At 34.4% G+C, this 18548-nt stretch overlaps 1 protein-coding gene across 1 annotated transcript; it reads left to right on the top strand.

Moving 5' to 3' along the window:
- Window positions 1-502: 502 nt before the first annotated feature.
- Window positions 503-17743, top strand: LOC127856516 (5'-AMP-activated protein kinase subunit gamma-2-like). Its single transcript, XM_052392794.1, has 8 exons — window positions 503-512; window positions 4020-4065; window positions 6795-6973; window positions 11090-11170; window positions 12232-12354; window positions 13500-13571; window positions 14758-14938; window positions 16508-17743. The coding sequence occupies exons 2-8, from the start codon at window positions 4026-4028 to the stop codon at window positions 16537-16539; spliced, it is 708 nt and encodes a 235-aa protein (XP_052248754.1). The 5' UTR covers window positions 503-512; window positions 4020-4025; the 3' UTR covers window positions 16540-17743.
- Window positions 17744-18548: the final 805 nt, after the last annotated feature.

The following is an 18548-nucleotide window of genomic DNA, read 5'->3' as shown; positions in this document are numbered from 1 at the left end:
CCCCCCCCACCCCCGATTATTTTTTGTGCATTTTTTTGCATTTTTTTCCCGCATTTTTGGAAGATAATGTAATAAATGACCACACTTCCACACTATAAACTCCTCTTCACTCCACCCCTCCCTCCTTTGTGATTGAAATTGAGAGTCCCTTGACCTTTAAAAAGATAATAGAAGAGCGGTCTGCACCCGCAAGGCGGTGCTTTTGTTATATTTGCCATGCTCTGTGAAAAAGGGGTTTTATGCGTGTGCGTAAAATGTAGTCCAAGATAAGCCAGTGCAGTCCACACAGGCTAATCAGGCACGACCCTTCTGCCTAAACTGGACTGTAAGTCTCGGAAAGTGTAAGCAGAAAGTGTTGTCCCTGATAAGCCTGTGCGGACTGCACCGGCTAATCTGCACATGCATTAAACCCCCTTTTCACAGAGCACGGCTCACATTATAACTATCCATATTATGGTTGATGTTAACCCCAATGTTAAGGCTGCACTCTGTTCGAGGACCCGAAGTTCCTTGTAAATGCCTGTCAGCCATTCCAGATTGTTTAACATTCTTGTCCAGGGCTTTCATTTTGTAATGCCTAATAGAACTATTGTTTTCTTTTGTGGCGATATTTAATGATATTGTTTAAAAACTATTCTGTCTATTTCTCTGTTGAGAAAGTTTTTTTGGAAACACTTTCCGAGGAATAGGGCAGAGAAGTAAATATTCATCAAAATAATTGGAAAATTGTTTTTAGGCGTCTAGCCATTTACTAGAGAAAAAAAAACACTAAAATACAATTGTTTAAGAGCTATATTAATTTGATTTTTCAGTTATAAATAATAACCAACTATGAAAGCCCTGTATAACCAGGTTTAGCCTTTTTTAAACGGTTCCTTTTAATATTTGATTGAGGACTACCAATGAACACAACACAAAAGTTGTGTATGTGCTATGAAATAATTTATCTTACAACTGCTATAAAATTTTACTTTAATTTTTGTACAGAATCCAATTTTACCATTTTGACAACTTTGACAATATAAATTTAATAAAGTAAATTCATCCAATCAAAATTGCTGTAACATGGACATGTGAGCGATTCATCCAATGAAATTGCTGGTATCAAATGATTCACCTAATGAATTATTGGCTGATAAACAACAGACAAATAAGTTTTTTTTTTTAATTAAAATTACAAACATTTTAACAAGTAATGGAAGAAGTGATATTTTTGCCTTTTGCAGTTTGAATACATTTAATCCTTGATCTTTAACTGGCGCTTAATGTTTATGTTTGAATATCTTTGTCTTACTCAAAAGGACTTTGCTTTGTTATACAAGAAATTGATGAGATCCATAAGTGAAAGCTAGGGTATTACTGTTATTAAGTTTTTGGACACTTAAAAATAATTATTTTTGTTTGTGTCCGAAAATTTAGATATGCAAAATATTCCATAATGACAAGTGTCGAAAATTAAGAGACAAGAGTTAAATGTCTGAACATTTTAATTGTATTGCAATCAAAGCAAAAACTCAACGCAGTATGGTGTTTCTTCTTCACTTTTGTTGCTAATTCTTGCCTGAAATGATACAGAACAAAAAGTAAAAAAATAAACATACCCCTTCCTTAATATGAAGATATCATTTAAAATGCTGTTGGGTGAAGCGATTGTTTTCTTCCGGTATGCATGGTTATTTGCCCAATTACTTAATTTTTATGGTACATTGCCCTCAGGCATGCGCGTCTCCCAGGTTGTGTGACCTTAATCCTTCGTAATTATCCATGATCGAAGTGTCACAAGATAAGCGAATACAGAGCAGAAATCTGATAAAATAGCGCTGAACATATTTCTCAGTATATTACTGTCCGAAAAATTTAGAGACACAAATGAAAGACGAAAAAGCACATGTCGGAAAATTAAGAGTCATGAAATATAATTAATTTTCATAAAAATTCGGGTGTTCGTAAAACTTAGTGTCCAAAAACATAGAGTAATTACGGTAATTGGTATAAAACTTTATACTTGACTGCATGTTAAGCAGAGTAGAATCAAGTGTTTTGTTTTTCAAAAGTTTAAGTATGTGAATTTTTATATTTGGGCATAAGATTATGTTCATGTTTTGATGTTATTATAAGTACGTGGTAACCTATATATAGACTATTATGACTTCAATTTATAAATAAATAAGAACCCATCAATTTTAGCCATGCATGATAAACAACTGTAACTTAAAAATGAAAAACAACAATGAGAGCATTGTTTTTTCATATTATACTTACAGAGCCTTTTTAAACAAGACTAAGCTTTACAAAAGAGTTGTGTTCATTATGCGTAGTCACATATTCATGAGGTCACCTGTCAGTCTAATACAAGTTTTCAGTATAAATCTTACGTATTGTGTGCGTGCGAAAATCTGTTTGTTTGCCATTGCCTACCAGTGTGTGTTTTTTTCGTTCAAAATTGTGGATGCATCTGGCGACATTCCCAATAGAAAAAAGTATATATTTTTCCAAAATAGGACCTAAACATTCCCAATTGAAAGTCGCCCCCTTCCCCCACATTTTTTTTTATATCTCTTCATATATGTCATCTCCCACCCAGCTCTACAAGTTACACTTTATTACATATAATATTGAACACAATTTTATTTTTAGTTTTTAAGCATTTGTTAGCAAAAAAACAACAACACTAATTTCCCAATTTACGTCAAAGCACTGCTATTTTTCCTAATCCAAAGGGACCCCTGCCTCATTCCCATAATGGTGAAAAAACAAACAAACACTGCCTACCTAATCAATAAATTTTCATTGCTGAAAAGTTTTGTTTGCGGTAAAATCAAAGTGTGTTTTTTCTATTTTTTTAAGATTAATTTATCTTTTGTTTCTTACCATTCAGATAAAAAATGCACTGTATTGTCTTGATACATACTCATAATTTGCAAGATCGAAATTGAAATGCCTAATTTGTAGGACGCAGACGGACCTCTCAATATTTGCAAGCTTGAAAATGCTATTAAAATTGCAGAATAAAAGATTTGCCTAGATACATATCAATTGCGAGCAACCCATGGTAGAAATGGCAAGCAATTTCGCAATCTTGGCCCTACAATTGTTAGTTTAAGACAGACACATAGACAAGAAAAATCAGGCCATGTCTAGCCTTCTGAAGATGTTTGTATCACTCTGGCTTGACGTTTATATCACGTTTCTTTATACTGCACAAGAAAATCGTGTGTTATAATTGTGTTAAATATTCATAGTCCCTAACAGCTATTTGTAAACAGAAGAATAACATGTATTAATTGCCTATTAGTTATAATATTTGGCTCAAAACATATTGTCTATTGGAGCAAATATGAATTGTGTTTTACTTATGATATTGTCAGTTGTTTATAATTTTTAGCTCCAAATGTATTGTCTATTACAAGCGGTACTAAGTGTGTATTATTTATTATATTTTTCTCAAAATATTTTTTTCATTACAAGCTATACAAATGTGTTTGTGTGTGTGTAATATTTGGCTGTAAACATGTTTTCCATTAGTGTTTACATCAAGAGATTAACCCTTCCCACTCAGAAGCAAAGTGAAAATGGCTATGTGCAAACAGCATAAAACCAGAACAGCCTCCCAGTAACTCACAGTCTGTTCAGGTTTTATGCTTTTTGCTGCGCATCAGTATCTAATGGTTTGAAATAAAGCATTTAAATTTGAATCTTATAGTAAGGAAGGTCTTAAATAAAATTTAATTTGTTGAGGGACTACAAAGGCATGAAAATATGTATCTAAGTGGGAAAGTATTAATTTGTTCATAAATGGTCGTTATCCTAAGTGGAGACCATTTATATTTCACTGATGTCACTTTTTGGAAGAATAGTTATACTTTGAATATCCCTCTGTAGAAGTAATTGTTTTACAAAATAATGCTCATCAGTTATGTAACAGACTTGACAAAATTGAAAATCTGGAAATTGTGTATGTTTTTATTTTTATTTTTAAATACTTTATGTTAGAAAATGTAGTAATTTTCGGTTTGCAGACAAAAATGGATGAATTGGAGGAACACAACATTGAGAAATGGAGAGGTGAGTGTGTGAACATTAACCTCCTTAGTTGTATTGTAACTTAGGATGAACTAAAATAGCTCTTTTAGAAGAGTGCTGCAAAACAAAGTTAAGGATGGTCAGTTGATTTCTCAGCGTGCACTAACTAATGGTGAACCACACTAACTAATGGTAAACCACACTAACTAATGGTAAACCACACTTACTTATGGTAAATCACACTAACTAATAGATAACCACACTAACTAATGGTAAACTGTCTACCCATAAAAGGTTTAGTAGGACTACATATCACCCTGTTATGACAAACAAACTGTTGAATACGAGGTAAACATTAAAATAAACACAATAGATACATTTAAGTCATTAATTGTGACCTTGTTTTGATGCAAAAATGCCCGGAGGAAAAACAAATTGTAAATTTTATACAAACATTTCTGCAAATTTTCCGCTCTCTGCTGAAATAGCTTGCGGAAATTATAGCCGAAGAAAAACAAAATACTTTCATAGTAGATTGATTTTAGACTCTTTTCCATGAACTTTTGAACTTCATAGCCGTTTCACTTTGTTGGTGATTTCTTTGATGACACGGTATAAAGTTGATCACTATTTTCTCCCGCAGGCTACAATACACTATATTGTATTGCTTATCATCTAAAAATATGTATGCCTTTTAACAAGTAGTTTTATATAATATTTGCACTTAGGGCATAAATTAGTGATTCTCTTGAATTTGACAGAAATGTTCAGATAGGGACATTGTTGTTATTGTTGTTTATGGCAGCGTTACAAACTGAGCATGAGCAGTGTATAATTCAAGTTAGACAATATACTCATGAATAGTCTATTCTACAAAATAATAATTTACAGTTTATTACAACAGGGCGACAATGTAACTATAAACAAGTCACATGTGTTAAAATGGCACAATATATATAATGAAGTAGACCCAAATAGCGTAATCAAAAAACATTTCACTGTCAAAAAACAAGACACCAAAATTACTCTTAGGCTGTGGACAATGAAATCCTTTGTACATCGTCTAAATAGGATATATTTCTTCCATTAAAGCTTAAGTTTTCTTTCTAAACCATTCATAAAACCAAATACTTCTTTTTAGGTTTTTAGGTTTTTATGGTTTATCGACTAGGCATGAGTTTGCATTACTTGTAAATTGTCGCTAAAGTAGTGGAATATAAAATTGAGAGCTGCAGTGTGTCCTCTACAATAATTGCCCTTAATGGCTTGGTATAGTGACATTTAGATTATCTCCTTGAATGTCAGACTTAATTGCGTTCACTTATCTTTATTTAAGAATGAAAGTCTACATAGTTTTTTGTATTTTAATTGCCATTGAAATATTGTGGAAAATTTTAAATGCTTTCAACATAATGTTGAACACAATTTAGTCATTACATTGAAACTGTGGTGTCAGCAATTTCAAATGCAACTAAAGAAAGAAGGTCTGTTTTAATGACATATTTTTTAAGGTTTTTCTTGGGTTTAAAATAGTTGGCAAAGTATACATTTTCAATAGATGTCTAACCTCAAATACAATTTTTATAGCCAATTTCAGAAGTGCAACCAATTTGAAGTGATGTGTTTTTTATGTTGTTTATGTAAAAAACAAACACTTTTACTATCAGAATGCCTGCAGATATTTGAATATAAATTAAGACAAAATATAACACATCTGTTTTCTGTTTGATAATCGCAACAACTGAGCTGAATCTACATGTATGGATACTGTCATGTTTACAAAAGGCTTAAAGTTCTTCTCTGCCATTTTGTCTGTTTGCATTGAGCCTTCAACGCCCATATTGGACATCGATTTTCTTCGCTCTAAAGAATACATTAATACATATTTCCAATAAATGGTAGGCGGTTTTTGTGAAGGACATGAAGCTCTTTTGAATGATAAAATAATGCGTAATTGAGCGGATAATGTTTGATTGAGTGTTTACCTTGATTGGCTTGTTGATTTTCTTGTTGAAGAACGTAATTTGCTCAATAGTTCATGTTTAGTTATATTACTTCACTGCCATAACTACTTTTTTGTCTGAAATTTATACCCTGATTGTTGTTAGCCTCGACTTCCTGTTCTTTTGAGGTCACTACATACAAAAAGGTCACAGCATGACCTAATATTTAGCTTTTCTTTTACTAGGAAATCCTTTTGTACATGCTCTGATGTCCACGTTAGAGTTCAGTGTTTTTTTTGGTTGGCTAGTTTGGCAAGAATGGCTTGAGGAATATCATTCAAAATTTCAAGTGTATTTTTAATATTGAATGACCCCCTTTTGTCAAAATTATAGCCGATTTTACACATAGAAATTTACATATGCACTTTGTAAGCAAGTTGATGTTTTTGTCTTAGCTAGGTCCTTAGGAGTAGCTAGAATGATTTCATTCAAACTTGCAATATGTATTCCCCATATAAAAATAATAGGCAAAATTTGGTAATGCTTGTTTTTAATGTGTCATAATTAAGGGCCTTTTTAAAAAAGCTCCAAAATTATATGTCAAAGGTCTTTTTTTTCTTTTTAAATCAATTTTTCTTTGAAAAGATGTATGTTCTGCATTTAATGAAAACACATATTGTTATTGTTTATTTATTTCAGTGACAATAGGCTTAATATGCTTATGTCGAAACTTGTCGTGTCTATTATTATTTAAAAGGTAATCCACTCAAATTATGTATGCAAGATTATGTACTGAATCATTAACAAAAACGAATTTTCTTTTTTCAGAGGTCCTTCGCGACAAGCAGCGGCCGTTCGTGTGCATTGACCCAGACGCGAGTCTGTTCGAGGCAATACGCACCCTGATCCACAGCCACGTGCACCGACTTCCCGTCGTTGACAAGTACACGGGCAACGCCATCTACATCCTGACTCACAAGCGGATATTGCGCTTCCTATATCTTCATGTATGCAAAGTGGTGAAATATTTTGTTAAAAAATGTCCCTAACAATTTTAAGGCTTTTATCTTTATGTTTGTAGTCTGGTGAAATTTTACGTTCAGAAATGTTCCTTACAATTTTAACACCTCTTCTATCTTTATGTATACAAAGTGGTGAAATTTTCGTTCAGAGATGTTTCTAACAATTTAAATGCTTCCTCTTATTATACCCCCATTACTGGTAATGGGGGCTATATAGGAGTCACTTTGTTGGTCTGTTTCTGTCTGTCGGTCCTTTTGTCCCGAAAATGTAATCTGATCTTCACCAAACTTGGTCAGAAGTTGTATCTAGATGATGTCTAGGTCAGGTTTTAATATGGGCCATGCCGTGTCAAAAACTAGGTCACGGGGTCACTTAGTGCGTTTTAAACAGAAAGTTTGTCTGGACTATAACAATGTCATTTATCGTTAGATTTTAAAATGACTTGGTACATTTGTTCACCATCATGGGGCGGTGTGTTGCGTGAAAGAAGTATGTCAATGTCTCAAAGGTCAAGGTTTCACTTTGAGTTCAAAGGTAAAATGCTTGTCCAGGCAATAACTTTGTCGTTTATTGTGAAATTTAAAAATCATTTGGCACATTTGTTCACCATCATTGGCCGGTGTGTCGCGCGAACCAATTACGTTGATATCTCCAAGGTCAAGGTAAAAAATGGCCAAACATTAGCTTGTCCGAGCCATAACTATGTTGTTCATTGTGAGATTTTGAAATCATTTGTCACATTTGTTCACCATCATTGGACGGTGTGTCGTGCGAAAGAAGTATGTCAATATCTCCAAGGTCAAGGTCACACTTTTGAGTTCAAATGTCAAAAATGGCCATAAATGAGCTGGTCCGGGCCATTACTATGTCATTAATTGTGAGATTTTAAAATCATTTAGCACATTTGTTCACCATCATTGGACGGTGTGTCACGCGAAAGAATTACGTCTATATCTCCAAAGTCAAGGTCACACTTTGAGTTCAAAAGTCAAAATTCGCCATAAATGAGCTTGTCCGGGCCATAACTATGTCGTTCATTGTGAGATTTTAAAATCATTTGGCACATTTGTTCACCATCATTGGACGGTGTGTCGCGCGAAAGAATTATGTTGATGTCTCTAAGGTCAAGGTCACACTTTAAGTTCAAAGGTAAAAAATGTCGGGGACATAACTATGCCGTTCATTGTGAGATTTTAAAATCATTTGGCACATGTGTTCACCATCAAAGGACGGTGTACCGCGCGAAAGAATTACATCGATATCTCCATCCAAGGTCAAGGTCACATTTTTAGTTCAAAGGTCAAACATGGCCATAAATGAGCTACTATGTCGTTCATTGTGAGATTTTAAAATCATTTAGCACATTTGTTCACCATCATCGGATGATGTTTCGCGCAAAAGAATTACATCAATATCTCCAAGGTCAAGGTCACACTGTGTTCAAAGGTCAAAAATGGCCATAAATGTGTCGTTCATTGTGAGTTTTAAAAATCATTTGTTGACTATCATTGGACGGTGTGTCACACGAAAGAATTCTCAAAGGTCAAGGTCACACTTTGAGTTCAAAGTTAAAAAATGGCCATAAAAAATCTTGCCATAACTATGTCATTCATTGTGAGATTTTAAAATGACTCTGTACATTTATTTTGTTCACAGTCATTGGATGTCATGAGAAAGAATTCAAGAGTTTGAAGGTCAAAATGGCCATAAATGATAATGGCATAATAATTCTTAAAAATCGCCATAAATTAGCTTCTCTTGTTTTGTGAAGACAGCATGCAAAATAGTCTGTGTCAATGCAGCATGTGGGGGTATACGTCACATCTGTGACTGACAAAGCTCTAGTCTTTATGTTTGTAGTGTTTTAATTTTAATATCAGAAATTGTACGTAACAATTTTACACTTCGTCTTTCTTTATGTTTGTAGAGTGATGAAATTTTCCGTCCAGAAATGTTCCTAACAATTTTTATGCTTCTTCTATCTTTATTAGCTCGACTATTATATATGAAATATATATAGTGGAGATATCCTCACCCCGGCGTCTGCGTTAGCGTGCAAATGTTAAAGTTTTCGTACTACCCCAAATATTTTCTTTGTCCCTTGGCATATCGCTTTCATATTTATGCCCCCCTTCGAAGAAGAGGGGGTATATTGCTTTGCTCATGTCGGTCTGTCGGTCGGTCGGTCGGTCTGTCTGTCGGTCGGTCCGTCCACCAGGTGGTTGTCAGACGATAACTCAAGAACGCTTGGGCCTAGGATCATGAAACTTCATAGGTACATTGATCATGACTTGCAGATGACCCCTATTGATTTTGAGGTCACTAGGTCAAAGGTCAAGGTCACGGTGACCCGAAATAGTAAAATGGTTTCCGGATGATAACTCAAGAACGCATACGCCTAGGATCATGAAACTTCATGGGTAGATTGATCATGACTCGCAGATGACCCCTGTTGATTTTGAGGTCACTAGGTCAAAGGTCAAGGTCACGGTGACCTGAAATAGTAAAATGGTTTCCGGATGATAACTCAAGAACGCATACGCCTAGGATCATGAAACTTCATGGGTAGATTGATCATGACTCGCAGCTGACCCCTATTAATTTTGAGGTCACTAGGTCAAAGGTCAAGGTCACGGTGACCCGAAATAGTAAAATGGTTTCCGGATGAAAACTCAAGAACGCATACGCCTAGGATTTCATGAAACTTCATGGGTATATTGATCATGACTCGCAGATGACCCCTATTGATTTTGAGGTCACTAGGTCAAAGGTCAAGGTCACGGTGACCCGAAATAATAAAATGGTTTTTGGATGATAACTCAAGAACGCATACGCCTAGGATCATGAAACTTCATAGGTAGATTGATCATGACTTGCAGATGACCCCTATTGATTTTGAGGTCACAAGGTCAAAGGTCAAGGTCACGGTGACCCGAAATAGTAAAATGATTTTCGGATGATAACTCAAGAAGGCTTATGCCTAGGATCATGACACTTCATAGGTACATTGATCGTGACTCGCAGATGACCCCTATTGATTTTCAGGTCACTAGGTCAAAGGTCAATGTCACAGTGACAAAAATCGTATTCACACAATGGCTGCCACTACAACGGACAGCCCATATGGGGGGCATGCATCTTTTACAAACAGCCCTTGTTTGTATACTTGTTAACCAACATGGCCCCAACCTATAAACAAGAGCAGACAAATCTATCAAGCATTTTGTCATAATTATGGCCCCTTTTCCACTTAGAATATGCAGCAAATGTTATAGTTTTCGTACTACCCCATTTATTTTCATTGTCCCTTGACATGTTGCTTTCATATTTTGCATACTTGTTAACCAACATCATCCCAACCTAAAAACAAGAACAGACAACTCTATCAAGCATTTTGTCATAATTATTGCCCCTTTTAGACTTAGAATATGCATATTATTGATAAATCTATGTTAAAGTTTGCTACCCCAAATATTTCCTATATCCTTTGACATATTGCTTTTATATGTTTTCTACTTATTAACCAACATGACCCCAACCTATAAACAAGAGCAGACCACTGTATCAAGCATTTTGACATAATTATGGTCCCTTATACACTTAGATAATTTAACATTTTGCTTAAATTGCCATAACTTTATTTATGATCACATTTTATTATTACTTTGACAAGAAAACACTTACACAAATACCCCACGCCCCTACCAGAATCCCTTCCCCCCCCCTCAACCTCACCCCCCCCATTTTTTTTTAAACATCATCTAATAAACTACCACACCCCACAATATACCCCCCTCTCCTTTTTCTTTTTTTTTTGAACGATTGTCGAATAAATTATTGAATTTGAACAATTTCCTCGTGATGGCTTACATTATACTGTCAAGCACTCGAATAGTCCAGCGCGCTGTCCTCTGACAGCTCTTGTGTTGGTAGTCTAGTGAAATTTTACGTTCAGAAATGTTTAATTTTAACGCTTCCTCTGTCTTTATGTATGCAAAGTGGTAAATTTTATGTTTAGAACTGTAGAAAACATTTTAAGGAAAACATCTGACCCACATCTTTGACTTACCGAAGTTAAACATTGATCTTTTTTGTTTCAGATCAATGACTTACCGAAGCCTTCATTCTGGAACCAGACCATTAAAGAGCTGGAGATAGGAACGTACAACAATGTCATCACGGTAGGGGCTTTGTAGGACGTTGTGCGTTAAAGTGCTTCCATTATACGTCAAACTGTAGGAGTCAAGGCCTTCTTTGTATAAATGTTGATTTTAATTTAATTTGATAAATTCGTAGAAATTTAAATGATTTTATGAAAATGATCTATAAACATGCGTACATTTCACTTCTTAAATTAACCTTGAAGATTCCATAGGGCATGGTGTAGAGCCCTTTGAAAGCAAGACCTTTGAATGTAAAACTGATTGATTGATACAATTATCTTGTTAAGGAATTTATTTACTATCAACCTTGTATGTTAAAGGATGGGCCTTTATAGGGCAAGGCAATAACATCCATAGTAAATTGTCTATTTTACATAAGTCGTTTCATGCATTTCACACCAAGCAATTTACATCTAACAAGTTCACACTGTTTGTTTCACATTATTAATTTCACATCAAACATTTCCTGTAAAAAATTTCACGTTTGACAGTCTGCATTGTCAAATCAAGGACAACGCTTTTTGCTTTTATGGAATCTTGTATTTAAAGGAAGTCTCTTCTTAACCAGCGCCCTCACACTACTTTGGGGGAAAGGGTCCGCAGCCCTTAGGAGGGGTAATTTTCGCGGCGTTTCCCTTTTTGGGGGATTTTTTTACTTATAATCTCATTATTACATTTGAACATGTTTGCACTAAATTCATTGCATTTTTCATAATTTAGTATGTTTGAAAAGATTAAATTGAAATAGAATTGAGATATAATAATCATGAGATGAGACATCTTTCTATTAAAAAAAAAAAAAAAAAAATTTTTTTTTGGAATTTTTTTTCAGGGGAAATTTTCTCCCCCAAAAGGGGAATAAAGTATACTTTTCAGGTGGGGGACTGCCGCCGAAATTCGGCGGCAGATTCGATAGATTGAGGGCCCTGTAAACAAAAATTCACTTAAGGCAGTAATTATGTCATCCCAGATAAGCCTCTGCAGACTGCACATGCTTATCAGGGATGACTCTTTACGCACTCTTACAAAATGTGTCACAATCAAACATATTCATATCATATCACACCATGTTTTCCTAGGCTTCACGGGAGACGACGGTGTACGAAGCCCTGAACCTGTTTGTTGAGCACCGGATATCAGCCCTGCCGGTTGTGGATGATGACAGAAAGGTTGTGGACATCTATGCCAAGTTTGACGTGATTGTAAGTGATAGGGGTTGTTATGTTTAAAGAAATTATTATTAAGTTTAAACTTGGGTATTAATATGTTTAATGTAATAAATGTTCAGTTTAAACTTTGGCATTGTTATGTTTAAGTAATAACTGTTAACTTTAAACTTTGGCATTGATATGTTTAAAGTACAAGTAATTGTTAAGTTTAAACTTGGGCATTGATATGTTTAAAGTATAAGTAATTGTTAAGTTTAAACTTGGGCATTGACATGTTTAACGTTCAAGTAATTGTTAAGTTTAAACTTTGGCATTGTTAAGTTTAAAGTAATAATTTATCAATTAAACATGGGCATTGTAAAGTTTAAAGTAATACATTATAAGTTAAAACTTAGGCATTGTTAAGCTTAAAGTTATTATTGAGGAGTTTTAATTTGAGAATTGTTAAGTTTAAGTAATTATTGATAAGCTTTAATTTTGCAGTTGTTAAGTTTAAAGTTATTATTGGTAAGTTTATTGGGTATTGTTAAGTTAAGAATTATTATTGACAAGTTTAAAGGGAGTTGTTAAAGTTACACTAATAATGATTATGATAAAAGGGAGTTGTTTAAGTTTAAAGTAATAATGGATAAGTTTAAACTTTCAATCAAAATGCTTAAATTTTAATTTGGAAAGTGTTAACTTTAAATTGATAAGTGTTTTTTGCTACTTGATAAGGTCTTACTTGAAATTAAATAAGTTTAATTTAAAAAGGTTTGAATATTACCTAGATAAGTCTCAACTCCATTTTAATAAGTTTAAATTGCAAAAATTCAACTTTACTTCATAGAGAGGTTTAAAATTAAAATGTATGTCTCGAATGTTGGGATCAATTCTGATTGGGATTAACTCTACATTTGATTGGAATTCACTCTACATTTGATTGAAATTCATTATATATTTAAATTTGCTCAATTATAAGAAGCACATATATGTTTATAGATAGGATTTAAAATATGTCATCGTAACATGTTTAGAATTCTTTCATATTTGTTACACATATTAGAAGGAAAAAAAATTGGAACAATTCAATATAAAAGAAATAGAATCAATAGAAAAAATCAATGGGGGGCGTGGGGGTATTGTTAGAAACTGATATTATAGTATATATCATGGAATTTTACAAAATGTGTTTGTAGAAGCTGGCTGCTGAAAAGACGTATAACAACTTGGGCATCACTATCCAGCAAGCGTTGCAGCACAGAAAAGGGGTAAGCAAATAAAGCCAAGTGGCAGAACGTTGGTCATTCTAAGGAAAGCAAAGAAATCTCTGAAATTGATTTTAATTTACACAATTTCTTAAATTAGGATTTAGGTATTGTGCTGAAATTAAGTATTTAGGTATAGCATAGATACAGAAATAGGTTTGTTTTGCGCAATAAAAGTTAATTAATTGTAAAATGTTTAAAACCATGGTTATGGCATAGTGTCTATTGTTACCAATGTTCCTGAAACAAAAGTCTGTAACAAAAATAATAAGTAAAAAGTATAAGCAATCATTCTTGATGAAAGTCAAAGGCTTAAAGTTTTCTTAAGCCATATTTACTGAATTGTGTGAACTAATGCTGTTTAGGATTTTATAACGAGTGTCAAATCTTTTTATCACATGCTTTTCAATTAGGAAAGTAAAGTACCTACACCTCTTGATAATTCAGGAAAGTTGTTATCCCCCGCCATAGTCTGTTGTCCGCACTTTTGTGTGCGGAGCCATATCTTGGAAGTGCTTTGGTGGATTTCATTGAAACTTGGTCTGAGAATATATATGGATAAGAGGATGATGCACGCCAAATGGCGTTGTACACCATCTGTTAATAACGGAGTTATGGCCCTTTGTATCTTGAAAAAATGCTTTTTTAGCTGAGTGTCAAATATAACTTTTTTTTGTGTCCAGAAGCATATTGGCGGGGGATATCAATTCAACGAATTTGCTTGTTAACATTGCGGTATGTCTCTTGGTGTTGAAATGTAACTTCACCAAAATAACCCTAATGTGATTGGTCAGTCAAACAACAAGTATCCAAGGAAAACACTGAAATAGCCATATTATGCAAAAAATATACATAATGGTTATATTACATAGAAAATAATGAGTAGCATGCGATAAAGAAATACTTGAAGCAAAAACTTCTTTGACCAAATATAATAATTGTAGCCATGTAGATAATGAAAAGTGTACGGACATTTCAGGCAAGCTAGCTGGTTTGAGGGGGTGTGTGAAATGAAATACTTGTACAGAATCTTATTTGACCTAATGTGGTAATTGATAATGGAACTAAGTGTATGGACATTTCAGGCGAGCTGGTATGAGGGGGGGGGGGTGAAATGAAATACTTGTACGGAATCTTATTTAACCTAATGTGGTAATTGATAATGGAACAAAGTGTATGGACATTTCAGGCGAGCTGTTTTGAGGGCGTTGTGAAATGCGTGGAGACGGACTCCCTGAAGATAGTGGTGGACAAGATCGTGCGTGCAGAGGTGCACAGGCTCGTGATTGTTGACGAGGAGGACCACGTGATAGGCATCATCTCTCTCTCCGACCTGCTGAACCACCTCATACTGAAACCCATGGGCAGTGGTACGTTCACATTGGCCTTGTATCAAGAACTTACTTGAGTGAATGATCTGACTCGACTGGAATCGACTTTGAATGTTTTCTCAATTTTTAGCTCGGCTGTTTTCGGAGAAAACCCGAGTTATTGTCATAGCCAGATCGTCGTCCGCCGTCAGTCGTCCAACGTAGGCGTCGTGCTAAAACCTTAAACCTTAATTGGCTCTAAAATCAAAGTGCTTCCACCTACAACTTTGAAACTTCATATGTAGATGTACCTTGATGAGTTCTACACGCCACACCCATTTTTGGGTCACTAGGTCAAAGGTCAAGGTCACTGTGACCTCTAATATAAAACTTTAACATAGGCTCTGAAGTCAAAGTGCTTCCACCTACAACTTTGAAACTTTTTATGTAGATGCACCTTGATGTGTTCTACACGCCACACCCATTTTTGGGTCACTGGGTCAAAGGTCTAAGTCACTGTGACCTCTAATATAAAACTTTAATATAGGCTCTAAAATCAAAGTGCTTCCACCTACAACTTCGAAACTTCATATGTAGATGCTTCTGGATGAGTTCTACACGCCACACCCATTTTTGGGTCACTAGGTCAAGATCAAGGTCACTGTGACCTCTAAAAGAAATAAAAATAATATTTTGCTGACAAGCTTTTGCAGCCGAGTCTGGCACCCGTTATGCGGTGCTCTTGTTGGTATGACTTATGGTCATCTCCCTGTCAGACCTACTGACCATTCTCATACTTAAACCCATGGGCAGTGGTTCATTCACTGTTTGTTGATTTTGTATGATTTTGATTTGTTCCCCCCTTCCAAAGGTATCTTGTTAAATTTCAAAACTTTGTGTTGATGGTACCATTTACTGAAACCCATGTGCAGTGGTAAGTCAACAGTGTGGGCCTGTTGATTTGGAGTGGTTTTCATGCGCCCACCCCCCAAATCCCTTCTCTTCAAAGGTCACTTTTGACCATAACTTTGTATCACAAACATACTTCTGTCAACATTCTGAATATACTTTTTTCTCAAATTTAGAGATGAGTTCGGTCATCATGCTTAATGTGGTGGTCACAGAAATGTTTGTAGGTTTGGAGCCTGATTCAATGCATAGATTGAGGAGGTATATGTGCATATTCTTGTAAGATTGTTCGTGAGCTGATGGACATTCTTAACATTCAGCTGATCGCAGACTCAGATCTTATTTTCTCTGTTGAACTCCCAAAAAATGAGAATATTCATTATACTGATCCATTATGTGCCTGTTGATTGATTTTCCTCTTCCTTCTGAAATCAAATTTTGCCGTAAAACAATTTGACCTTACTGTAACTTTGTCACATATTATGCAATATTAAAATGTCACAGCTTGCCTAAAAAATCTGGAAGTTTTCAGTGATTTATCAGTCATTTGTGTTGATGTATTGGTGAAAGCCCTAAATGTTTATATATATATATATAGAGAGAGAGACAAAAACTGTTGATGACTCAAATATCATTTAAAGGGATCTATCTACTATCTTTTGTCAATCAATTGTTTATCAGTCACTATTTATCATAATGAGATTGATCTTTTCATTTCAGAAGTTCCAGAGAAGAAAACCTCCACATCCTGAAGCCAGACTTTCAACATAAGATGGAGGTGATACAATCATGATGGCCAATCAAAAAACCAGTTTAACAATTCCTAATTTGAATGGCCAATCAGAATATGTTAAGCAAAGTCCAAATCAAACTGGCCAATCAAAATTTACTGGCCAATCATAATAAGTTAAACACATGGTTTTCCAATCTCTTTCAATGTGTAGAAATATTATCTTATTTAAGTGAAACGTGTGGCTACAGGGATCTAAATGTGGAAAATAAGTGAGGAACAGAGTCATGGTGTGATTGGCAGATGTCCACAGATTGGATGTTACGTGCATTTTGATTGGCCCGTTTGAAATTGCTGGGAAATACCTGTGAAAATAATTTACAGATGGCAAAGTGAAATGTGCTGTGATGTGATTGGATGTTGAATGTAACATCTCAACTGAAAAGAGAAAAGACAGATTAAAACATGCTTGGTTATGCTAGTTTCTAAACCGTTCATGTTTTACATTTACCATGTTAATGAACTTTACTTCATCTTGGTATTTTGAGACACTTGTTCAAAATGTGATGTATCCAAGCTAACCAGATTTCATTTGCCATATTGGCTGCTGTTTGCATTTTGTTTAGCAAGATCATCTATATCAGTTTATCCGAGTAATTGTTTGTACTTTTGTGGACTGTTTTATTTTTGTTACTAAGGTTTTGGTGAATCTGTAAAGAGGTTTTAAGCCAGTAAGTCTGTGCTTAAGCATCTATTGATATTTTGCTATATTTAAATGTTGGATTATGATAGTTGCCAACCTAAACAATGTTTTTATTGCATTAACAGTTGATAGATTTGTATCTTTAATGTCTCTCATACATGTGTATTTCATTTATCCACTTCACAAGTGGATGTCAATTTATTAAAGAGTTAAGTAATCTAGAAGTAACAAACTGAATGTGTATGTGTATGCCAATATCCCCTTCAAAAGTGGATGTCAATTTATGTAAGAGATTAAGTAATTTACAACAAAAAAACTGATTTTTTATGATGTGAGGGTTTCAACCTTTACCACTCTGCATATATTGAGTTAGCTTAATATCTACAATCGCATATTTGTTTTACTATTAGTACATTGGATAAATAAGACAAAACTATGTTTAAATTAGATACTTATGTATTTGTTAACTGGCATATTAAATGGTAAATATCAGGCTATGAACAATTCATATTTTAAACATATGTGCTATTTTACTGGGCAGAATTCGGGGATTTTTTGCTTACATTAAAGCAGTTATTGGGTCTTATAATTCTCAAACGCAGAAATGATGTTTTACCATATCCAAGTGAAAAAAATCCCAATTCATCGTTTTACTAACTTATGTTCAGTAATAGACAACAGAAGTCTAGAAATAAAGAGATGTGATGTTGTAATAGCCATGTAAGTTTAATCACCAATAGTGAAAATTTTATTAGTCAAACAATTATTTTCTTCCCAAATCAAGAGTAAATTAATTGCTAAATTTAATGGGTGTATGTTAATTGCCAAATTAATGAGAAAAAGCCCTGTTTTTATAAGCATGTTTGATTCCGAACATAGGTTGCATTATGGCTAACTAAGACTTTGTTGCTCACAGTTTATTGAAGGCTTTTACAGCAGTGCTTTAATGGTTACGGCCCTAATTTGTTGCTGAATTATTGTCAGCGTTATCTATAAAACATTGAATCTAGATGGGATAAAATTGTCTTGCAGTTGTTAACATTGTCATAAATGTATCAATGGAGGGTTGAGCTGAACATAATAGTGTCTGATATAGGAAAGTGAAGCAGATATAGCAGTTTTCATCTTGGTCCTATAAATTGTGTACGTTTTTTTCCATGAAAATCAGTGTGGAGGGAGGGTTAATTAAGTGAACTTTTCTGTTCAACATTGTCATAAGGATGTTGTTTTGTTTTGTTATTCCATTTATTACAGTGTTGAAACAGGAGACTGGTATAAAGTTTCAAAGTTGTTGTTATGGCACTTTTCCATAAGTACTGTTCTTTAAA

Source organism: Dreissena polymorpha, chromosome 13 (genome assembly GCF_020536995.1).
Source record: "Dreissena polymorpha isolate Duluth1 chromosome 13, UMN_Dpol_1.0, whole genome shotgun sequence".
Classification (NCBI taxonomy): Eukaryota; Metazoa; Mollusca; class Bivalvia; order Myida; family Dreissenidae; genus Dreissena; species Dreissena polymorpha.
The sequence above is the reverse complement of the archived record's forward strand: the minus strand, read 5'-3'. Positions and strand labels throughout refer to the sequence as shown.